Raw genomic sequence first — 22535 nt, forward strand, 5'->3', positions numbered from 1 at the left:
AGTAAAGTGGGAGACGCGAAAGCCGACCGGCGTCGCCCCGCGACGCCATGGGCGGCCTTAAGAAAAATCCGAAAAAAAGGATTTAAGAAGAGACTTTCCAAGAATTTCCTATTCTTGTTAATAAGTGCCCGAATATTTAAGTTAGAGAAAACAGAATTTCTCCAAGTTAATAAAGAGAATAAATAAACTCTGCAGAGTAGTGAAGCCGAGGTAGGATTAAGAAAAATCCTATAGGCCGAGACTGAGATGTAGGTGCTATCCAATAGGATGCATGCATTCTTTCTAAAGAGAAATAATTCAAGTATTAATTAGCGTGCTACGCTATTTATTTTTCAAGGGATAAATTGCTCAAGGGCGAGTGAAGCCAAAGCGAGTAATTGAGTTGAGACATAAGCATACCAGGTGGGCTTTCTTTTAATATCCAGCACTATAGTGTGGATATAAAGCAAATACTTTTGAAGTTATCAAAAATCATCTTTTCTCAAAAATGAAGCAGTGATTATTTTAAAGTTGTTGTCATGCCATAAAATGTTTGTTTTGAGGCCTATCTGTTGGGGTTGTAGCCCGTGGGTTTTGGCGATGCCAGCCCGAGTTTAAAGAATTCGGTTCCCAATAGGACCGCAAATCCTGTTCGGAATAATGTGCACGAGAGCCTTGAGCCATCAGCTGTTGGCCGGCTATGTGTCCGCTGAAGGTGGCCACCTTCACGGTACACGATTATCAGATAAGGCGAGGATCCAAAAGAACTTAGACTGCAGTCGGACTTTTAAGATCACAGAGAATTTAGTATGCTCGGGCCTTTTAAGAAAAACCCCCGTGCGATACTGTGGATGGATGACAACTATATATTGTATGTTTTGTTTTCGGCATGTGTCCACTGAGTACTCCTGTACTCAGCCCTGCATGTATTTATAAATGTGCAGGTTGAACGTCAAGAGGAGGGAGAAATGATCGGAGTCGATGCTACTAAATAATTAAGTGGATCTCTTCACGATTCGTGTCTTCATACACGAAGTCGTCTAGTATGGACTTATTCCGCTGCTCTTTTGTGAAGTGAGACATCTTAGAATCTCACCTTCGAACTCTGATTTATGGATGTAATATTCATTCTAGTTCTAAGACCATGAAATGGTACATTTAGCTTCTATTCTATGAAGTGTTCGATTTGGCCTTCGAGTATATTCACAAGTTTTTCCCCCTTTTTCTTTCCCCGTTTCTTTAATCCCCCATTAGTCGCGATTTACCCGCTTTCGCTATCCTTAGCAAAGTGCGGTCGTGACAGAGTGGTATCAGAGCACTCAGTTTCTTTCTTGCTCTGAGATCCAAACTTTCTTCAGTCAAGATCTAGACTTGCTCACTAGATCATTCCAAGAAATCGACTCGATCATCTCCATGACGTTCAACCAAGTTGGAAGTAAAGAAGTGGAATTTTGAGATAACCGAGGCAAGTGTGACACAAGAGATAATCCCAGTCGAGAATGAAAGAACATAGTGTGAAAAAGAGTTCCTTGAAGAATGTAGCTCAAAATGAGACTACAAAGGATGAACTATAAATCCTAAAATTGCTTTCCTAAGCAACAATTTTGAGACGATGCTAGAAAGAGTTGGGCACGAAAGCGTGATCCGCGGTGACACGACTTTTGCGCGAGAAGAGCCGATGCCCAGTGCACGAGAGCACAAGAGGGGCAAATGTTGAGAAGGAAAAATGAGGAACGATGCTATAAGGGAATAGCACAGGATAGATCCTCACGGTGGCTATGCCACTCGATTTGATTCGAAAGAGAGTATCGATTCCAGCACGTTTCGCGAGACCCTATAGAAACGTTAGATTTGAGGTGTGAACTTAGTTTGTTGACGTTAGATCACACAGTATAGTGGCTCTAGTTGAGGATTCCTTTGCCTTAGACTCTCATGCATCGCTTTTACGCTACGTTCTCCCTGTGAGTACCTCCTTTTGACTCGAGATATACCTGGTGTAGATGGCTCGTCGACGTTTTACCGCACGGAAGCGGGTCAGGAGGGGTGCTAGCCCCGCAGAGTATGTGCGAGCTTACCAGACGTACCGGAGGTGTCATGGTGACTCACTGGGGGAGTTTCTGGCGCATTTTCAGCGCCTATGGTGGGATGCGGCCTTCCATGGCAGCGTCACTGGATACGACGGCATAGCCCGTCTACTGAGCTTGCTCCCCAATGGATGGAGAGAGTGGGCCACTATGGAGGCCAGAGAGTACGTCGTCCCTGCTTATCCTGCATACGACCTAGTGGGAGATTTCCCCAGATTCCTGTCAGCAGTATTCACTCGTTTTGTGTGCCACGGGTCTCTTCCGCCACCGATGACCGATTTGCCAGTGTCCGAGGTCCAGGATCCTCCGGCACCAATGGCGCCAGGACGTCCCAGTCAGTGGGGGTCCGAAGCAGGGCCATCCCGCCCACCGGCAAGGAGCAGGACTCCGACTTTGAGCAGAGCATCACCAGCACAGCCACCATCTTCACAGGATCCTGTATCCCTCCCAGAGATAGAGCATAGGGCACAGGAGGCTGCCCGGAAGGGGAAAGCCCCTGTCCCCGATTCTGGGGAGGATGAGGAGGAGGACCTACCCGAGGTCGCTCCAGTCGGGAGCTCTAGTCTGCAGGCCATCGCGGTCCCGAGCAACTACTCACGCTCTCACTCGGCAGCTGAGGCCGATTACCCAGACATGGGGAGGCGTATGGTGCCAGTGGACGCCATATGGCCGGACCTTAGGGAGACTAGAGTTGAGGCCGCACCCCCAGCCCCCACCGAGGAGAACAAGGAGGACCCGCATCTCATGTGGGACTGGGCTTGCGGAGAGGATGAGAACAATCCTATACTTGTTGATAGCGATGAGGAGCAGGGGCCAAAAGAAGAGCGCCCACAGGACAGCGACAGCGAGGAGGCCTGGGACTGTGGCTACTACACTGCTTCCGGGAAGTGGGTTTGGTACTGAGAAGCAGTAGAGAGGTTGTACCATTAGAAACGTCCTAGTATGATGGCGTTCTGATGTAGTTGTTCTTTTCTTTTTAGGACCTTCAGTAGATCACGTTTTGTTAGCACATAAGACCCGGGATGTTAGAAGGGCAGTGGCTAAGTACTTTAGTGATGTTCCGCAGTATCGGGACTTCACAATACGTACTTGGGTGTACGTTTTAGGATTCATCTTTTGTAAAAAGTCCTTTCGAGGCAGACTCTTTTATCCCTTTGACGATGTACTGATCTGATGGTTTTTATGGAAAATCAGTTATCTTGGAAAAGTTGTGTTCGCCTCTATGATTCAGCTGTTATGTTTTGCCCTCAAAATTTTGATAGTACTTAACGAGTAACTGCGCCAACAATTAGGATGCCTCCAAGGAGAGCTGATGGGCCACGAGGCCGAGGACGTGGGAGAGGCCGAGGTCGAGGCCGAAGAGAACTCCCTATCTTGGAGGAGGAAGTACAAGGAGATTGGTATGAAGTAACACCACCCCCATCACCTGTTCCACCGCCTTCACCACCCCCACCACCACCCCAGCCACAGGACCGTAGGGTCGAAGAGATGTTTCTGAGACAGAATCCTCCAGTGTTCAACGGGTTAGGAGACCCAACTGTTGCTGAAACTTGGATACGCGCACTGGAGCGCATATTCAACTTTCTGCACTGCACAGGCCGAGAGCGTCTATCTTGCGTGACCTTTCAACTGATTGGACCTGCTGACTTCTGGTGGGAAGCAAGGAAGAAGACCATGACTCCAGAGCAGCTCAGGGAGATGACTTGGGAGGAATTTAAAGCTGAGGTCTATGGCAAGTACATCCCTAAGAGCTACCGGAAGAAGAAGGAGGTAGAATTCTACCATCTGAAACAAGGACGGATGTCAGTGACTGATTATGATTGTATGTTCTGTGAGATGGCTCGGTACGCACCAGATCAGGTGGACACCGACCAAAAGATGGCCGAGAAATTCTGTACCGGTCTAAGGTACGAGATAAGGATGACTCTGGCCAGTCATGAAGGACTGTCCTACACTGAAGCTCTAGGACGAGCATTGGACATTGAGGCAGCTATGCCGGGAGAGAAAACCGGGTCAGCTGTGAATCATGCTCCACCCCCAGCTCAGTCCCAAGCATTCAGGGACAAGAGGAAATGGGAAGGACCGCAGGCCCAATCTGAGCCTAAGCGGGGAGGATATGGACCGAGCAAGCCACAAGGTGGCGGATACCAAACTACCCCTGGATCATTCAAGGGGAATACCCCAAAGTCCAACTTATGCCCCAAATGCAACAGACTGCACAGCGGCATTTGCAAGTCAGGGACTGATGGTTGCTTCAACTGCGGGAAGACTGGGCACTTTGCCAAATACTGCCCAAACAAGACTTCAGGGACGGGAGCAAAATCTCACCCGTCAGCTCAGCGCCCTCAACTGCGCGCAATGAATGTTCAACCTGGAGCAAATCCACAGCAGGTGCCAAAGAATCAGCAGCAGAGGCCAAAACTCCCATCACAGGCTCGAGCTTATGCAATGAGGCAGAAGCAGCCAGAGGTGAACCAGGGAAACTTGACAGGCATGGGTAAGATCTTCAATACCCCTGTTATGCTTCTGTTTGATACCGGTGCTTCGCATTCGTTTATCTCTGCAAATTGCGTGACTACTTTGAAACTCGCTACTAAGGAGTCAGAACATAGAATGGAAGTAGTTTCCCCAGTAGGAGGATGTATAGAGATTTCTCGTACTTGCTCGAACTTAGAGATCACTCTGGGCGAACTTAAGATTGTAGCAAACAACTTGAGTGTTATGATCATGTGGGATGTGACTTTTGAGCCTTTTTACTATTATCTTTGACTGATTGTGAATCAGTCAATAAATCAAGCTTTTTGTTTTGTACAATTTACCTTTTGCATCATATATGTATAAAAGAATTAAAAATAATAAATTATGATATTTTAAGATATGCTTAATATTCATCCAACTCAACTATACCTTTTTTGTTGATTTATCAATGACTATCCGACCACACCATTATATATTTATTTTTATTAATTTTTTTATAATAATATTATAACATGAAATATTATACATTGCATAATAAAAATTGATAAAAAAACACAATATATGATAGACTAAAGTTGTATAAAATAAGCAAATAAACAACATAAATTACAGTAATTGAAATATGAAATACATAATTGGTGCTCAAAACATAAGATGAAAATTAGTAATAGTAATTTTGAGAATCGGAGAATATGTTACTCTCATCACCATTCAAGTGAACAACAAAGAAGACTACAACCAAAGAAGAAGGATTATATGAGAGAAAAAGATGATATTTTTTATGATAAAAAAATATAGCAAATGCGGTCTCTACTTATAGAGGATGAAAAATTGTAAATTTTGGTATAATTTTTATAATTACTTAATATAGTAGATAAAAGATATATAACTTTTTTTTAAAAAAATTTATAAACCAATGAGATTGTGTCATTTGATTTATTTATTGACCATTGGTTTATGGAGTAGTATCTTATTAATCACCACAATAAAACTCATTCAAGTTTTGTATGTGTATTATGCAATGTATAATGGTGTTTTATTCAATGACAATCTATCAAGTCATGCATCTTACATAAATTTATATAATACATTCTAAAAGATGTATACAATATACTCAAAAAAATTCATGAATCTGAGCGGGAAAATAAAAATTCTTACAACTTCACATTTATATATGTATGAATATAGATATAGATGTACAGATTACATCGGCCCTTGGTTTATCATTTTTCAATAAAATATGGATATTTAGTTGATATAATTGATAAGTATATTTTAACAATATACATTTAAAGTGATTATTTATATTTTTAATCTTTCCACGTAAAGAAATGTCCATAATAGTATAATATTTTAGAATTACATTTAAAGTGATAATTATAATTTTAAGCTTTTGTTTTGTACAATGGACAATTTAATTTTTGCATCATATATGTATAAAAGAACCCAAATAATAAATTATTATATTTTAAGATATGCTCAATATTCAACCAACTCAACTATACTTTTTTTTTTATGATTGATTTATCTGTGATTATCCAACCACACAATTATATACTTATTTTTATAATAATATTATTAGATGAAATATTTATTATTGCATACTAAAAATTGATAAAAAAAACACAACAAATGATAGACTAAAGTTGTATAAAATAAACAAATAAACAATATAAATTACAGTAATTGAAATATAAAATTGAAAAATACACAATTGGTGCTCAAAATATAAGATGGAAATTAGTAATAGTAGTAATTTTGAGAATCATATAATATATTACTCTCACCACCATTCATAGTAAAAACAAAGAAGACTACAACCAAAGAAGAGGGATTATATGAGAAGAAAAGATGATATTTTTCTCTGATAAAATAAATATAGCAAATGCGGTCTATATTTATAGAGGATGAAAATTTGAAAATTTTGGTATAATTTATATAATTACTTAATATAATAGATAAAAGATATATAATTTTTTTAAAAAAAATATTTATCAACCTATGAGATTATGCCATTTGGTACATTGATTTATTGATTGATAATCACATCAATAACACTCATTCATGTTTTGTATGTGCATTATACAAAGTATAATGGTGCTTTATCCATATGATGCATATTCCAAAAAATTTCTCTATTCTCAATACATTCTCATATTCCCAATTCACACTGTAGAGGCTATAACGGCTATTCCTATTCCAATATCATAAATTGCTAATTCAACTTTTCCTTTCATTTGTGCAAAGAAAGAATCGTACAACATATTGATATATGGATTATATAAAATTTTGTTATCAATTTGGAAGAAAATATTTTCTTATGTCATTAATCAATAGTGTATTTTTATCTCATATTTTAAAAAACCATACAAAGATTGACTCATAGTATACATTTGCACTTTATTAAGATTTTGTGTGCAAAATTTCTTAGAGAAGCTATATAATTTATGTAACTTTTGGACTTTTTTATTATCTTTGATTGAGTTTAAATCAATCAATGGGAAATTTACTTTTTGCATCATATATGCATAAGAGAACCTAAAATAATAAATTATAATATTTTAAGATATGCTCAATATTCAACAAACTCAACTATAATTTTTTTGTAATTTATTAGTGACTATCCAACCACACCATTATATATTTATTTTTGTTAAATTTTATAATAAAAAATTACATGATAAATTTATTATTGCACACTAAAAATTGATAAAAAGCACGATAAATGATAGACTAAAATTGTTTAAAATAAACAACATAACTTACAGTAATTGAAATATGAAATTGAAAATACACAATTGGTGCTAAAAAAGATGAAAATTAGTAATAATAATTTTGGAGCATATTAATAATCTATAGTTTTTGGAAGTATACATGGAGTATATTAATATTCTATAGGTTTTGGAAGTATATATTAAATTACAACTAAATTTATCACTAATTAATATTACTAACATTAAAAGATACGATGAGATGGTATCTTTATTTATTTCAACTTTTCAAGTACATAATAAAATACTATAAATTAATGCCATCATTCTTGTAAATTTAATAAGAGGAAATAATATAGTACTCCATTTTATTATATAGATATATAAGGAAAATAATCCTAAAAGTGACTAATAGACGTGTAGTATATGTGCAATAACATTATGCTTCAACTTGTGTTTCACATCTGTATGTATAATTGTTTCTGAGTGAAAACAAAGAAAAGTGATTGATAAACGTAGAATTTTATAAACTACACGTATATACACATAATGCATGCCGTATTACTTTTTAAATTAGTTTTTATAATAGTCAAAAAGGATAATGCATGCTAGATTACTTTTTAAATTAGTTCGAAGTTTGTTTGGATTTTATTTACTAATTTGTTACCTATAATTTATAATTGCATTATACAATGATATCGTATTATTTTACCTTTGCTGAGATTCCTATAATTGTTAATATGTTGTGCTTTAATCTATGCAATAAAATATGAGTACATGCAATATGGTTATTATAATTTGTTTTAGATAATAGGATTTATTTGTCGATATTTAATGTTTAATATATATCTGCATTTTTTTTGTTTTCTGTTGATGATAAATGTATTTGTTAAACTGATATTATGTTATTGGTGTTTGTATATTATGATTTGCATATCTATTGAAGCTAGGTTTCTGCTTTTGATTTTTATTCTTAGATCGTTATATTGTACTCCCTTCGTCCCACTTAAGATGACATGTTTTCCTTTTTAGTTTGTCCCAACTAAGATGACACATTTCCTTTTTTGGAAATTTTCTCTCTCCAATTAATACACCCAACCACTTTTTCTCACCCCTATTAAAATATTTATCTTTCTTTCTCTCTCTATTTTAATACTCGCACCCATCTTTTCTCTCTCCAATTAAACACATTAACCAACAACTCATAAAATCCCGTGCCGGCTAAGGAATGTGTCATCTTAGCCGGGACGGAGCGAGTAGTGTTTATTTATTTCTTTCGTTAATGTGCAAAGTTGTGAATCATGGTTTTAATTCTATGAGGAATTATTAATAGGGTAATATAACTTGAAAGATGTGTTATTGCTAAAGTATTTTGTTTGATTTTAGTATAAGTTGATTATTGCCTTTATAGATTGGTAGGTTAAAAGGATTTGAATTCTTTGTAGTGTATTTAAGAAAATAATTAATGAAGAGTTAAAATTGTATTGATTTAGTGGCCGAGGGAGAATGGATAAGGAAATACAATATTACCTCTAAATTTTCACAATTATTACTCATAAGATTTACTTTCATTTGCACTTGGGTTGTTAAATAATATATTAAGATTATACGCAATAATGAAGTGCATCTCATATTTTTAATAGGGATAATTTAGATTTTTTTTTGATCGAAAACCAAGCATAATTATAGGGATATACATAAATATTTAAAATTGTATTCAATATTTTATACATATGCATTCTCCGTTGACAACTCAGTAACTAATTACAATTGTAATTAAATGAATACGTAATTAACTACGAATGTCGTCAGCTGCGCCACGCGCTGGGGAATGCACTAACACTTTAGATTCTCTTAATTATTGTACTCTGTTTGTACAAACTAAGTTGGTACATAATTTTTTGGTATGAAATCTTAAAATAATCTTCTTAGTCTTAACTAGAGAGAGTATGTTTTTCTTATAAATTTATAAGAAAATAAGTATTCTTAAATATTGTATTCTTAAATATTGTACTCTCTTTGTCCCAATTAAGTTGGTACAAAACTTTTGGGCACAAAGTGTGTTAAATAATTTCCTTTATTCATATCTCGCACGAATTATATGATTTACTACGAATTTTCTGAGGCAGGGGATATACTAGTCTTATGGAAAATCTCTAGTGTATTTCAATGTTATTAGTAGTAGTAGTACATGTTTTAAGCCCATAGTAGTGTATAAGTCCAAAATTAAACAGCCCAAATCGTCGAACAATAAGGCCTATCTAATTCACATTTTACCAGATTTGGTATAGCCCATAGTAGTGTGTAAGCCCAAAATTAATCAGCCCAATGCATAAAAATAATTATAAAAAATAGAGAGTAAATAAAATTGAATAAGAAATCCCAAGTTTTGGATAAAGAAATTTCTGCAGATATCCAGAGGGATAGAGCTCTTCAGAATTCGAAAATGGCTTCAATTTCTTCGACTTTAGCTATTCCTGTCTGCAATTCTTCAATTATTTCCTCCAGACCGCAAGTTTCGTTCTACTGTTCGAACCCCTCGAAGTTTATGGCGTTGAAGCCTTCTCGAATCACTTCTTCGCGAGTTATGGCTGCTCCTGAAGTCTTGGAATCCAGTGCCGCTGCCGAGGTTGTCTTCTACAGACTTTGAAATTTATTGTCAATTTGTTTTCGTTTTTTGTGAAATGCTTTGTTTTTCGTGGGTGTTAGGATGAGGCTCCTTCGGCTTCAGCATTGAGCGTGGGTGCAGATTCGGATAAGGTATTCTCATGTCCTCTTTGTAGCTTTACTAATACAGTCTCTTATTATTCGATTTAGAGATGAAAAGTAGCATTTTATATTTGTCATTTCGTCAATTGGTTGCTGTTGATTTTTTTTTTTTTTTTTTTTTGCCTTCTGTAGATGTAACAGTTTTGTTTCCTTGATATGAATGTGAAATCTCGAGATTGATCGGTGTTATCCGTGGTTAATGCTGATATGTCTCGTTTGATTAGATGTTTCAGATATCGCATGCTGCTTTTCTCTCTAGTTAATTTTCAGACTTTTCATATGGTTTCTTTAATTTAAGGACTAGTTTGTGAAATGAAGAAATCTTCTTAAGCTGCTTCTATTTGGCTTAGTGGATGGGGATAAGTTTTTTTATCTGCTGGTTGTGAAATTTTGCCATTTAAAAGAACGGTAGGACTGAAAGTAAGTTGTTTCTGGATTTTCACGTGGTTCAAGTCTTTCAACACTGATTAAAAATGAACCCGGGGCAGGAGAAGTTGTGAAAATAGTGGAAGAAGCAGGTTATTGTAGTATTTCTGAAGTTTGACACTTTTACTTTGAGTTGTATTCTTTCTTTGAATCAGTTTATGTATTTCAGGTTTAATTTTGACATTATAGTAATTTTTATTAAGACTCTAGTCATGGTAATAGTGAATCAATGGTAAACACGGTTAGAGTAATAAATATAAGAGAGACAAGGAGATGAAGTGTTGGAAGGAGATTTAAAAACTGGATATTTATCGGTGCATGGATGAAAATTATGATTGAGAAGATACCTACTCTGAATTAAGTATAAGACACTTTCTGAAGGATAAATTTCTACAATGTATTGGGTCGTTCGTTGTTTATGTGATAAGTGGAGGAGTTGGATTCATATGTGCATGCACATGGTCAGATACAGGGTTTTGGTGAATAGCTGAATCTTTCTTCAAGCATTTTATGGGACTGAGGCTATTTAATCACTCGGTTAGATACTTCAAAAGGCTGGAAAAGCCACATACAAGTTGCTAAGCCTTGATACCATTTCCTTTCTCCTGCAACTCCAGTATATATTCTCTTAAGACATGAAGCTGACTTAATTGTTTGGACGAAAGAATCAGGGTAGTTATTTCATACTTGAGTAGGTTTCCATCCTTACGCGTACACTTGATTTTGGATACTTTTGACAAGACTTCTTCTGCTTGCTACCTATAAGCTAGATGGTGCTGATTTTTACATATGTTTCTGTTGAAAGTAAACTACTACTATAATATAAACAATTTAAATTGTATTGATACTAAAAATAAGCCATCATTAGGCACATATTGTATTAACTTGCAAATTCTTCAGGTTATAAACATAAATATCTGCTCCTTCATGAAATTATGGTGATAAGTCAAAACTCAACCTTCTGGTTCAAGTACTCTTATCAGTGGCTCTCCATCTTGAAATATTTAGACCACATTGGATATTGTAGACATGGTATACTATATTTCTCCTCACGTTTAGCAGAAATTTGATGTGCTCTTATCTTGTTAGATATAGGGATTAATTTATAAGATTATCCTTATATCGTATGAGTTGCTTCTGACAAATAAGAATAAGTTTAAATGCTAACTCTTCCATTTCCATTCGAAATATTGGAAAATTAAACACAAAAAGTGGTCCTGTCTATGTTATCAGTCAATATAATTTAACTTCTTGATAGAGGCACATCTTCTTAGAATCTAACCAATGTACCCTGTGTATTAACACCTCTGCAGTTATGCATAACTATAGATTTCTAGTTTTTCAATAAAATCATTCTCCATAAAGGAGATATAAGCCAAAGTAGTAATGATTACTCTGGCACAATATAGTCTATATCTCACGTGAAGGTTTGGATTCTAATCCTTCGAATTCATTTATGATGATCCCTTTTTCACATTAGGGATCTGTTCTTGGGTCTGAAGATTCGGGGGATTGATGCACTGACAATATTCCTCTTTTAGTGTGAGAACATTCAGTGGTCAGTTTTAGATGTATAACTATGATTTCAGAGACCCCTAAAAACATGTAATACATTGAAACCATCCCTTGTAAACTGATAGTGATTAAGTCAATGGATCACCAAGATTCTTTTGTGAAGGAAACAGCAAGCATGAAAGTGACTTTTAATATCACAAAAATTGAAGAAACACCTACTAATTCCATGTTATTGACCTGCCTAAATAATTATACCGTATTACAATCTTATTTTTCTTTCCCTAACTAATAACATCCTTGCAATAAAAATATGGCTCATATGGAGTCTTATTCAAACTAAATAACTGAAAATTTCTTAAAAATAAAATATGATGCTTCCAATAACTGATCTGCTGTCCTCCCTTTTCTCTTATTCACAGCCTTCTTTGCCTGATGATAAACTGTATCAAATACTGCATAGCTTATGTCCTTTATTGCATTCTCGTATTTCCCCAACCAACATGCGATACTCAACTGGGGAACTTTACCTGTTCAGGTTGAGGTTTGGTGGCCCCCAACTGGTCAAGTACTAAGAGGGTATTTTTGTGTCAGGTTGCCCCTAAGCAGAAGATTAGAATCAAACTGAGATCATACTGGGTGCCCCTGATCGAAGACTCCTGCAAGCAGATAATGGAAGCTGCAAGGACAACCAATGCAAAGACCATGGGTCCAGTGCCTCTACCCACGAAGAGAAGAGTGTACTGTGTTCTGAAATCTCCTCATGTGCACAAAGACGCGAGGTTTCATTTTGAAATTAGAACTCATCAACGACTCATTGACATCCTTTACCCAACTGCACAAACAATTGACTCGTTGATGCAGCTCGACTTGCCTGCGGGCGTTGACGTGGAGGTTAAGCTCTAGATATGGTGGTGATGTGAAATGAAATGTGATTTCTTTGTAGACATGATATTTATTGCCTTTGTAAGTCTGAAGCTGAATTCTGGCAGACAAAACGCTGCATTTTGTTGTGTGATAGTTGAAATCTATGGCATCTCTTTATTATTAGTAGTATATAATGTTCAACCAATAATTTAGATTCTGCCTTTGGTTGTGACATACTCATTTTGCCATTTGAAACTCTTTCATGTTAAGAAAGTAGAATCTGGATTGAATAAGTTGCTTGTAGTCTTGTAACCACCGGATTAATAGATGAGTGAACTACATAAACGGTACCTGATCTTTCACTTTCGCACATAAATAGTTCCTGATTTTTATTTTATATCGTTTTTGGTACCTATTAATCACATTTTTGGTACCTGATGCAATTTTCACCCCAAAACACCCTCTAAACAAATTCTTTTTTACATTTGTGTCATAAGGGTATTTTGGGCATTGACAAAACTAGTACCAAAAGTGATATTACAATACATTCTCTCATTCTTTTCACTCTTTATATTATTATTATTAATCAATATTAATATTATTATTTTGATATTATAAATTTATAATTAATTTATTTTTTAATATCATTTAAATATATTTAATTATAATTATAGTTATAATTAAATTTAATTATTATAATAATATTATTGTTATAATAGTAAAAACTAGTAGTAATTAATAAATAATAATAATTATTTTATATTAAATTAATAACTAATCAATATAGTCTTAATCAAAATTTAAAATTGTGAATTGTATTCATAATGATAAAGAGTTGATTTATATTATGAATGCAATTAAATGTATGTATAAAACACTAAAAAGGAAAAAGAAAAAGAAGAGACAAGAAAAAAGAGGAAACATAAACTAAGGAAAAAAAAAAAGAAAGAAGAAAGGAAGATAAAATACTAAAAAGAAAGAAGAATAAACTAAAGAAGAAAAAAAGAAATAAGAAAGGAAGAAAAAAAAATCACATATTTGGTTCTATTTAATTTAAATTTCCGAAAAAATCCTTCATAACAAAAAAATCACATATTTAGTACCCAGAGTTATTTTTGTCATGAGGAACTAAAAACGATATAAAATAAAGATTAGATACTATTTATGTGCGAAAATGAAAGATCAAGTAACGTTTATGTAGTTCACTCTTAATAGATTATATTAGGGGGTATCAATTAATGATCCAAGTTTAGTTACCACCTCAGGACTTAGGGACCCACACATAAATATTATGGCTGTAAAATAACGCAAAATGAAAGTGATTTCGAGGAATTATGCTTCAACATCATTAAATTAAACAATGTAAGAGCACTCCCAATGGAGGTGGCGAATTCTCGGCGATAAATCGCCGATTATCGCCGAATTATCGCCGGCCATTGTGGCGAAGTCGGCGATAATTCGGCGATAATGTTACCGTTGCTTCGCCGAGTGGCGATTTATCGCCGGATTATCGCCGAGCGATCGCCGGCCACTGTGGGCGACGCTCGGCGATAATCGGCGATTTTTAAAATTTTTTTTTTTTTTTTTGGCCGAACGGCTATTTTATCCCACCCCTATAAATATTTCATCCTCTTCCTCCATTCATCACCCACAAACTTCATTCACACAAATTTTCAATCTTTTTTCTCTCCATCTTTATTAAATGAGTTCTGATTCATCTTTATAAATTAAATAAGCTAGCTTTATTATATATAAAAATAAAACAATTAAATTAGTGATGATGTAAAAATGAAATGTTGAGTTAGGGAGAAATAAGGGAGAAATAAGGGAGAAACCATTGTAGGGGTTGGCTAAAAACTGGGGATAAAATGTGATGCTGATGTGGCGCTGATGTGGCAGGAGTTAGGGAGAAATAAGGGAGAAATAAGGGAACTCCATTGGGAGTGAATGGTGACAAATTCGTATTGGCTTCTCAACAATTTCAATGGTCACCTCTTCTTCTATTCTACCTCTAGTGGGTGAAAGTGACAGTGATGTTTACTCAAAAGGCCATCCGCAAATGTCACATTCCCATCGGTCACGGTAGATTTGGATCACAAATCGGAAAAGTAAATTTTGGATTACATGGATCACAAATCGGAAAAGTAAATTTTGGATTGAGTAATGATAAACAACCAAATTTTGTACAACCAAAACAAGATTATATTAGGAACTTCGATGTGTTAATTAAATATTAAAATAATAAATATAAATAGTTAACAAATTAAAACACTTTATTAGTTTTTGGTCTCATTTTCAATTTCTTATTTTTATATTTGAATTATTTCTCTATTATTTTTCAAATTTGAATTAAAATATGCATTAATTATATTTTATGATTCAAAAAAATTTAAAAAATTATACATAGATACCATAATATTATGCGTGATCCCTATACTATAAATATGTCTAACTTTTTAATTAATTGTATAAATAAATTACATTTTTTCTCAAATAAATCAATTTTTGGTTGTACAAAATTTGGTTGCATAGCTTTATTGTTTTGGATTAATGGTATTCAATTTTAACGCAATCTTTTAATTTGTGGATTACAAATTATACTTATTTGGTACTCCATTAAGACGGTGTTTAGAGTTGGCAAGACTAAATGTCATGATTAAACATGTATCATGTTTGGTTCATAAGATTGACCCCCTTAACTTAATCCTAGATGGATAGTTTCATGATAATTAATCATAGCCTCCCCCTCCAACTAAAATAATCCTAAATGGATAGTCTCATGATTATTAGTGATGACAACCGAACGTCACCATAATGTATAAAATAAAAAAATTTCGTGTCAACCTTTCTCCAATCCAGAATGAGAAAAGTGGATGAGATACATTTAATGCGACGAATTAAATGGTGGGATGTGGTGAAATTAAACCTTTTTCTCAGTGCTAGATTAGAGTCTCATCAAATTAAATAGTGGGAATAATCACAGCAAAAGACATTAAGCATTTTATGACGAAGGAAGAGGTGATTTTGATTTTTGAGGTTAAGAAAAGACATGGAAAGTGGGCCCCGACAGAGAATCTGAGCAAGTGGGGAGAGAACTTTGTAAAGGTTTTGAGAGCCAACGCCCAACGGTGAAGGTGCGCCGCATACAATTTCTATGTAGTGGACTGTAGGTTCCACAAACCACAGCCACAAGGTCCAAGAGCATGGGATGGGTGCTTCAGATTTTTTAAAAATTAATTATTAAATATTTTCTATTCCTTTCATCAAAAAGCATATGTACACCTAGATGTGACACAAGATTTAAAGAAATAGATATATTATATACTTAATGAGTGCATAAAAAACGGTACATAACATTTATTTCATTTTATTAGTAGTTAAGAATATGTAATGGAACTAAGATCTTGGGTAAATTTTCTTGAACTATAATATTCTCTCTATTTCAATAGGTTTAGTCGTATTCTTTTTCATTATTATGTTTCAATTTACTTGAGTTATTTTCTATTATGACAAAAAATAAAACATATAATCATCTTACCTAATTCTCTATTTTACTCTAAAGCATCCATAACGCCTGGACCAAAATGGCTCGGACTTGTCTTGCTGAGACGAGAAAGGGAGATACCCATTGCAGAGGTCTCCTCACAGCGAGCAGTTCACTTGGCACAACTGGACTCCACCGACTAAGGGTGAATTTTTTTTTTCCTAACATGGAGAATGAGTGAATACTGGAAAAACATACTTATAGTTGCTTGTATTATAAATTTCTTATTTTTCTTATTGTTAACTAAATTGTGGGAAATAGTAAACAACCCAAGTCTTTCTACATTGTATACTAAACGGACCCATGATTAGAAAAGATTTTTCAATGAGTACTTTGTAGAAGTAAGTTATCAATATTCTCATTGAAGTCAATTGAAGTCACTTCATATCTTACAAGATTGATGACGCGAGCGTGATATAGCACTGAATGGATCACGTTGAGATAAGGACTTATTGTTGGTTAAATCAAGTACAAACTCTATGTGATTATTTATTTCTTTATCTATATAAGTAACATTGAGATTACATTGTTGTTGATTATATGCTACTTTGACTTGTCAATATGTGTTGGTTTTCACAATGCAATATTCACATTATTTTGAGTAGTGTGATGAATATACGAGGAGGCTAGTATTCTTACTTTACAGAATCATATCTCGACTTTGTCAAAGTTGATATTGTTCTCAAAGATGTTCTGATTAAGTATTTATTGTATAGAAACTTAGCTAATTGAGATTTATTCCAGTATAATAAATAAAGTCAATCAGAACATTTAATACTTTTTGTAAAAATAAATTAATTATATTGAACTAGTAGGAAACTCAAATAACATTAAAAAAAATCAAGATTATGAAATGATAAATCAATATTAATCACCGTGATAGTGACACTTATTAATATTCCTTAAGTACTTAAATTAAATTGAAAAATACCAACAACATACTACATTAGGTGAGCGGATTTTTTTTATAATCAATAATTACAAGCAATTTCAAACTTCATAAATTTTTCGAATAGTTTTAAAAATATGGGGACCCATCAAAATTTAACCAAGGCTTATTATATTTCCTGCAATTTGCCCAACTTTCTATAGCCATGTAGAACTGAGAAGTCTCTTTTTTGAACTAATCAAACCTGTTTAAGACAAAATTAGTTCTAAATACGACCTAAGCCAATTATTTGTCATAATCAGTTACTCCCTCCATCCATAATTAAATATTTCATATTTGATCGACACATATTTTAAGAAATTATTTAACTTTATAAAATCGAGTGAATTACATCAAAACTCCCTAACGTTTTCATTTGTGACACTGCAGGTCCCTAAAAAAAAAATAGCGCCAGAAGACCTTAACGTTAAATATAATCACGAATCATGTTTTTTAGGACCAAAATACCCTCAGGCTCTAAAACGGCATTTTTGTCACTCAATTATATTGTTGACATGTGATTTCTGCTACATTTTTGTTAGCTACTTCTTATGTAATTTTCTAATAAGTTCTGGTACTTCATACGTAATTAAAATTTTGCCATTATTTATACTTTCTATATTATTTTATAATATACATATTTATCATTATCTGCATTAATTAATATGAAAATAATAAAACGAAACCATTTTTCCTTAAAACATTAAAGCTTTGGTCGGCTGTAATTGTTACTAAAATCCAGATTATATTTTTATGATTATTCAAATTTATATAGACTGATTAATTGAAAGGCAGAAGGGGACAAAACCTTTAGTCATGTGGTCGATCGGTGAGGATAATTTCAAGATAAATTAATATGTTATGTTATATGATATAAAATATTTGTAAAAAGATAAAAATATTGAGGAAGTGTTTGCGGGGTCCGATGTTGAATCTATACCAGCATCACGTCTTCATTCCAACCAATCATTAGAAAGATGATATATTCACTTTAGAATTGAACTTGAGATAAGTTTCATGACTTAGAACTAAAAAATCTTCAAATTAATTTCTCATTCCAAAAGTCAATTTGATGTTGTGGATTAATATATTGTTATAATTCAGTAGGAATTCAGTAATCAAGTTGATGCTGAATCAAGAATTTTGTTTAACAAATTTATAATTTAGGTAAAGAAGATTATGGTCCATGAGAAAATATTTCATGGTCTCGACGCACCAAGTTGGTAATATGATTTTGTGTGGTCAACTAATTGATTTTTGAGAAGTGCTATCAATACAATAACCACGTGTATTATGGAAACTACATACACCTAATATAATATATGGAAGATATACTAAAATGATAATTTATTTTTTATTTTATAAAAATCTATAGAAGTAGTGAAAAAAATGTGCTAATTTGAACTTTTTTAGTATATTGATTAATTAATCTTAATTTTTAATAACATATAAAAAGTTAATGAAAAATATTAAAGGTGGGAGTAAACTTTAATTTTATTTTTTACTGAAAAATAAATTTAAAATGCATCAAAATATTTAGTTAAATAAATAAAAGTATAAAAATGCAAAAAGTATTTTAGATGCATTTAGTTTCAATATTATATATAATTACACTTCTTAGCATATTTATAAATTAATTCTAATATTTAATATTTCAATAGAATACTATAAAAAATTAAAAATAATAAAATAAAATTTATGTGCATAAAAAATTTTAATAAAAGAAATAAGGGCAAATAAATTAAGGAAATGTTCCATATATTAGGTGTATTTTGTTTCCATATTATACATGGTTATTAATTACAGTTGGGAAAAACTATTAGTTGGTCACACCAAGTCATATTGCCAACTTGATATGCCAAGACCATGGAATATTTTCTCTATGATCAAGATATAAAATTTTAGTAATAGATAATTCGATCGATGGAATATTTCCTCTATGGTCAAGATATAAAATTTTGGTAATAGATAATCTGATCGATGAGTAGAAAAGAAATTGATTTTTTAATAATAACAATTCCATAGTATACATCATACTTACCTTATATGTGAGGCAACAATGTCATCATAGGACAGTTCAACACGTTATATATGTCATCACAGTTAAAATGACAATCATATCATCATGGAGTGTAATATGATGTCACCGTAGTTAAAACGATAACCTAGACAAGCAATCTGTGATGAATAGGCAAACAACTCGGCATATGACTCCAAATAATGTGATACGAAATTAAAGTACCATAGTTAAAATGACAATATATGCAAGCAATCTATGATATGTATGCAAACAACTTGTCATATGGTTCGAAACAATTTACGATACGATATTAGAGATAATCCAGCAATATGCTGAATAGAGGCAGGACTAAAATTGAACCGAGTTTGGGGTTGGACAGAGAGACAAGGCATCTGAATCATCTGTATTAATTTTTATATAACTCTGTTGAACAAAGCATCACCATTTTCTAATTTAAATGTCTCCCTCCCTATCTACAAATTCACTCCTCCCAATCCCTTCCATGTCCACAAATTTCGCTGCACCACCCTCCCTTCTCCAGCACCCCTTCCCCTTCCTCCACTCCCCTTCCCCCATGCCACCAACATGCCTCCACTCCTCCACAACCCAAACCCCTTCCCCCAAATTCGACGACGACCTCCTCTTCCCCGATTACCTCAAATTCCCCCACCTCACTAGTACTCTCCCCGATGTCGATACCAATCCAGCCCCGGATTTGTGGCTGCGGATAGAGGACGAGGCCAGGGCCATCATCGCTCAAGAGCCCATCTTGTCAAACTACTACTCCACCTTAATCCTATCCCATGACTCCATGGCCAGCGCTCTTGCCAATCACATCTCCATCAAATTGAGCGACCCCACCCTCCCCGTCGCCACTCTCTACGATCTCTTCTCCGGGGTTTTGAGAGATGATCACGACATCCTGCCCGCGGTCTGCTACGATTTGCTGGCGGTGAAGGAGAGAGACCCCGCCTGCATCGCCTACGTCCACTGCTTCTTAAACTTCAAGGGCTTCCTAGCCTGCCAAGCTCACAGGGTCGCCCACAACCTCTGGATGAAGGGCCGGAAAATCCTGGCGCTGTTGATTCAGAGCAGAGTGTCGGAGGTTTTCGCGGTGGATATCCACCCGGGGGCGAGGATCGGGCGGGGGATACTGCTGGATCACGCGACCGGGGTGGTGATAGGGGAGACGGCGGTGATCGGGGATGATGTGTCGATACTGCATAACGTGACGCTGGGAGGGACCGGGAAGGCGTGCGGGGACCGGCACCCCAAGATTGGGGATGGGGTGCTGATTGGGGCGGGGACTTGTGTGCTTGGCAATGTGAGGATTGAGGACGGGGCTAAGATTGGGGCGGGCTCGGTGGTGCTGAAGCGGGTGCCGGCGAGGACGACGGCGGTGGGGAATCCGGCGAGGTTGATTGGTGGGAAGGAGAATCCGATTAAGATGGATAAGATGCCGAGTTTCACTATGGATCAGACGTCGCATATTTCTGACTGGTCGGATTATGTGATTTAGTTTGTAATAGTGTGTGTGTCTGTGTTGTTTGGGTTTGGGAGGGTTTTGGGGTTTTATGCTTGTAAGAGAAAGCCTAAGTTTTCCTATTGGCGTAGATGCAATTCTTGAATCCTTTGTTGTGAATGTGAATGTGAAGTTAAGTGGCTCTGTTTTTGTGACTTTTGTTTTCATGCTCTATCAATTTGTGATCCAAACACATATTGGGAGGGGTATTTTGACAGGCCATGATCAAGTCTTTCTTGTAAATGTAGCAGCAAAGTTGAAATGAGAAAGAAAGATAGCCAGTTGACAAATGTCATCCCTGAGCAGAGCATATCCTTCTTCTACCTGAATGAACTCTGTTGCCTTTGGGGCATAAAGGTGGTTAAAAGCTTACCATTTTTCTCTATTTTAGTAGTATTTCTATTCTTTTATCATCTAATAGTACATTCCCCATTTATCAATTCTTTGGATCATAGCAATGTAATAACAGTCGTAACAGATTTATGTTGTTAGATGAAGAGGGACAAGTGGAGCAAGAATTCGAGCTACATTGAGTGGTGCAAGTGAAATATGAGTGCGGCTGTTGATCACATTTTAGAAAGTTTCAAGATAAATTATCTACTCCTAAATCTTTATTTTTATAAAAAAATAATACTTTTACTTACTTTATTTTCTCTTTTTCTATTCTACTTTATTCCTTTTCCACCTAACACATATTCCCTCCGTCCCAAATAATTCGTCCAAATTTTTCATTTTGGTCCGTCCCATATAATTTGTCCCACTTCACTTTTACCATTTTCGGTAGTGGACCTCATATTCCACTAACTCATTCATATTCACATTTTATTATAAAACTAATATATAAAGGTAGGACTCACATTCCACTAACTTTTTCAACCCACTTTTCATTATAATTCTTAAAACCCGTGCCCGGTCAAAGTGACCCGAATTATCCGGGAAGGAGGGAGTACTCCCTAAACATCTCTTTTAATTTCTATGCCAAAAAAAGTGATTCAATTAAATACTCCCTCCATCCTAATAATAGATGACACAATTTAGGGAATATCACATGATTTTAGGAGATGTTATTGTGTGTTGTTGATAAAGAAAGAAAATAATATTATATTTATATTAATGTGAGAGAATTTTTTCTTAAAAAAAATATGATAGAAGTATTTTTATGGGACAAACTAAAAAAAAATGTAACATTTATTATAGGACGGAGAGAGTACAAATTATCCATTTAGCAAAGAATTCTGATACTATAAAAGTAAAAAGAGAAGAGAGACCAAAAATTAATACTCATGGAAAATATGATTACAATTTACTTATTACGTAGTAGTACTTTATAAGATAACACATTCAGAAACGCCACACCTACAAGGAAGGCAACACATGGCAAACGCCAACACCCAACGGAGTTGCTGATTTTCCGCCTACATGTGCTTCTTCCATAGCTCCATGATGAGAGAGGACATGTAAGGTGGCATTGTTGAAAATTTATTGTCCTTATATTACTAAATTTTCGTCAAATTCTTGTTTTGGCGTACCAATTTTAAAATCTCATCTAAAATCTCAACAGAGTAGTAACACTACTAATTTGTTTTGATTTTGCTATCAGTTTCACTTGACATAGTTTGACGACTTACTTACGTTATCCAATGTTAACCAAAATAACATAAAATTTAGGCAATGAAACGACATACTAACATTATA

The 22535-nt window shown here is 34.8% G+C and overlaps 1 protein-coding gene and 1 pseudogene across 1 annotated transcript; both read left to right on the forward strand.

Annotated features, from left to right (window-relative positions):
• Positions 1-9627: 9627 nt before the first annotated feature.
• LOC125212544 (small ribosomal subunit protein uS10c-like) lies at positions 9628-13009 on the forward strand. Its single transcript, XM_048112747.2, has 3 exons — positions 9628-9881; positions 9962-10012; positions 12554-13009. The coding sequence occupies exons 1-3, from the start codon at positions 9699-9701 to the stop codon at positions 12863-12865; spliced, it is 546 nt and encodes a 181-aa protein (XP_047968704.1). The 5' UTR covers positions 9628-9698; the 3' UTR covers positions 12866-13009.
• A 6736-nt stretch (positions 13010-19745) lies between these two features.
• On the forward strand, positions 19746-21212 carry LOC125212543 (serine acetyltransferase 1, chloroplastic pseudogene; annotated as a pseudogene).
• Positions 21213-22535: the final 1323 nt, after the last annotated feature.

Source organism: Salvia hispanica, chromosome 3 (genome assembly GCF_029641045.1).
Source record: "Salvia hispanica isolate PSC_SH4W2 chromosome 3, Shi_PSC_v1, whole genome shotgun sequence".
In the NCBI taxonomy this organism is placed as follows: Eukaryota; Viridiplantae; Streptophyta; class Magnoliopsida; order Lamiales; family Lamiaceae; genus Salvia; species Salvia hispanica.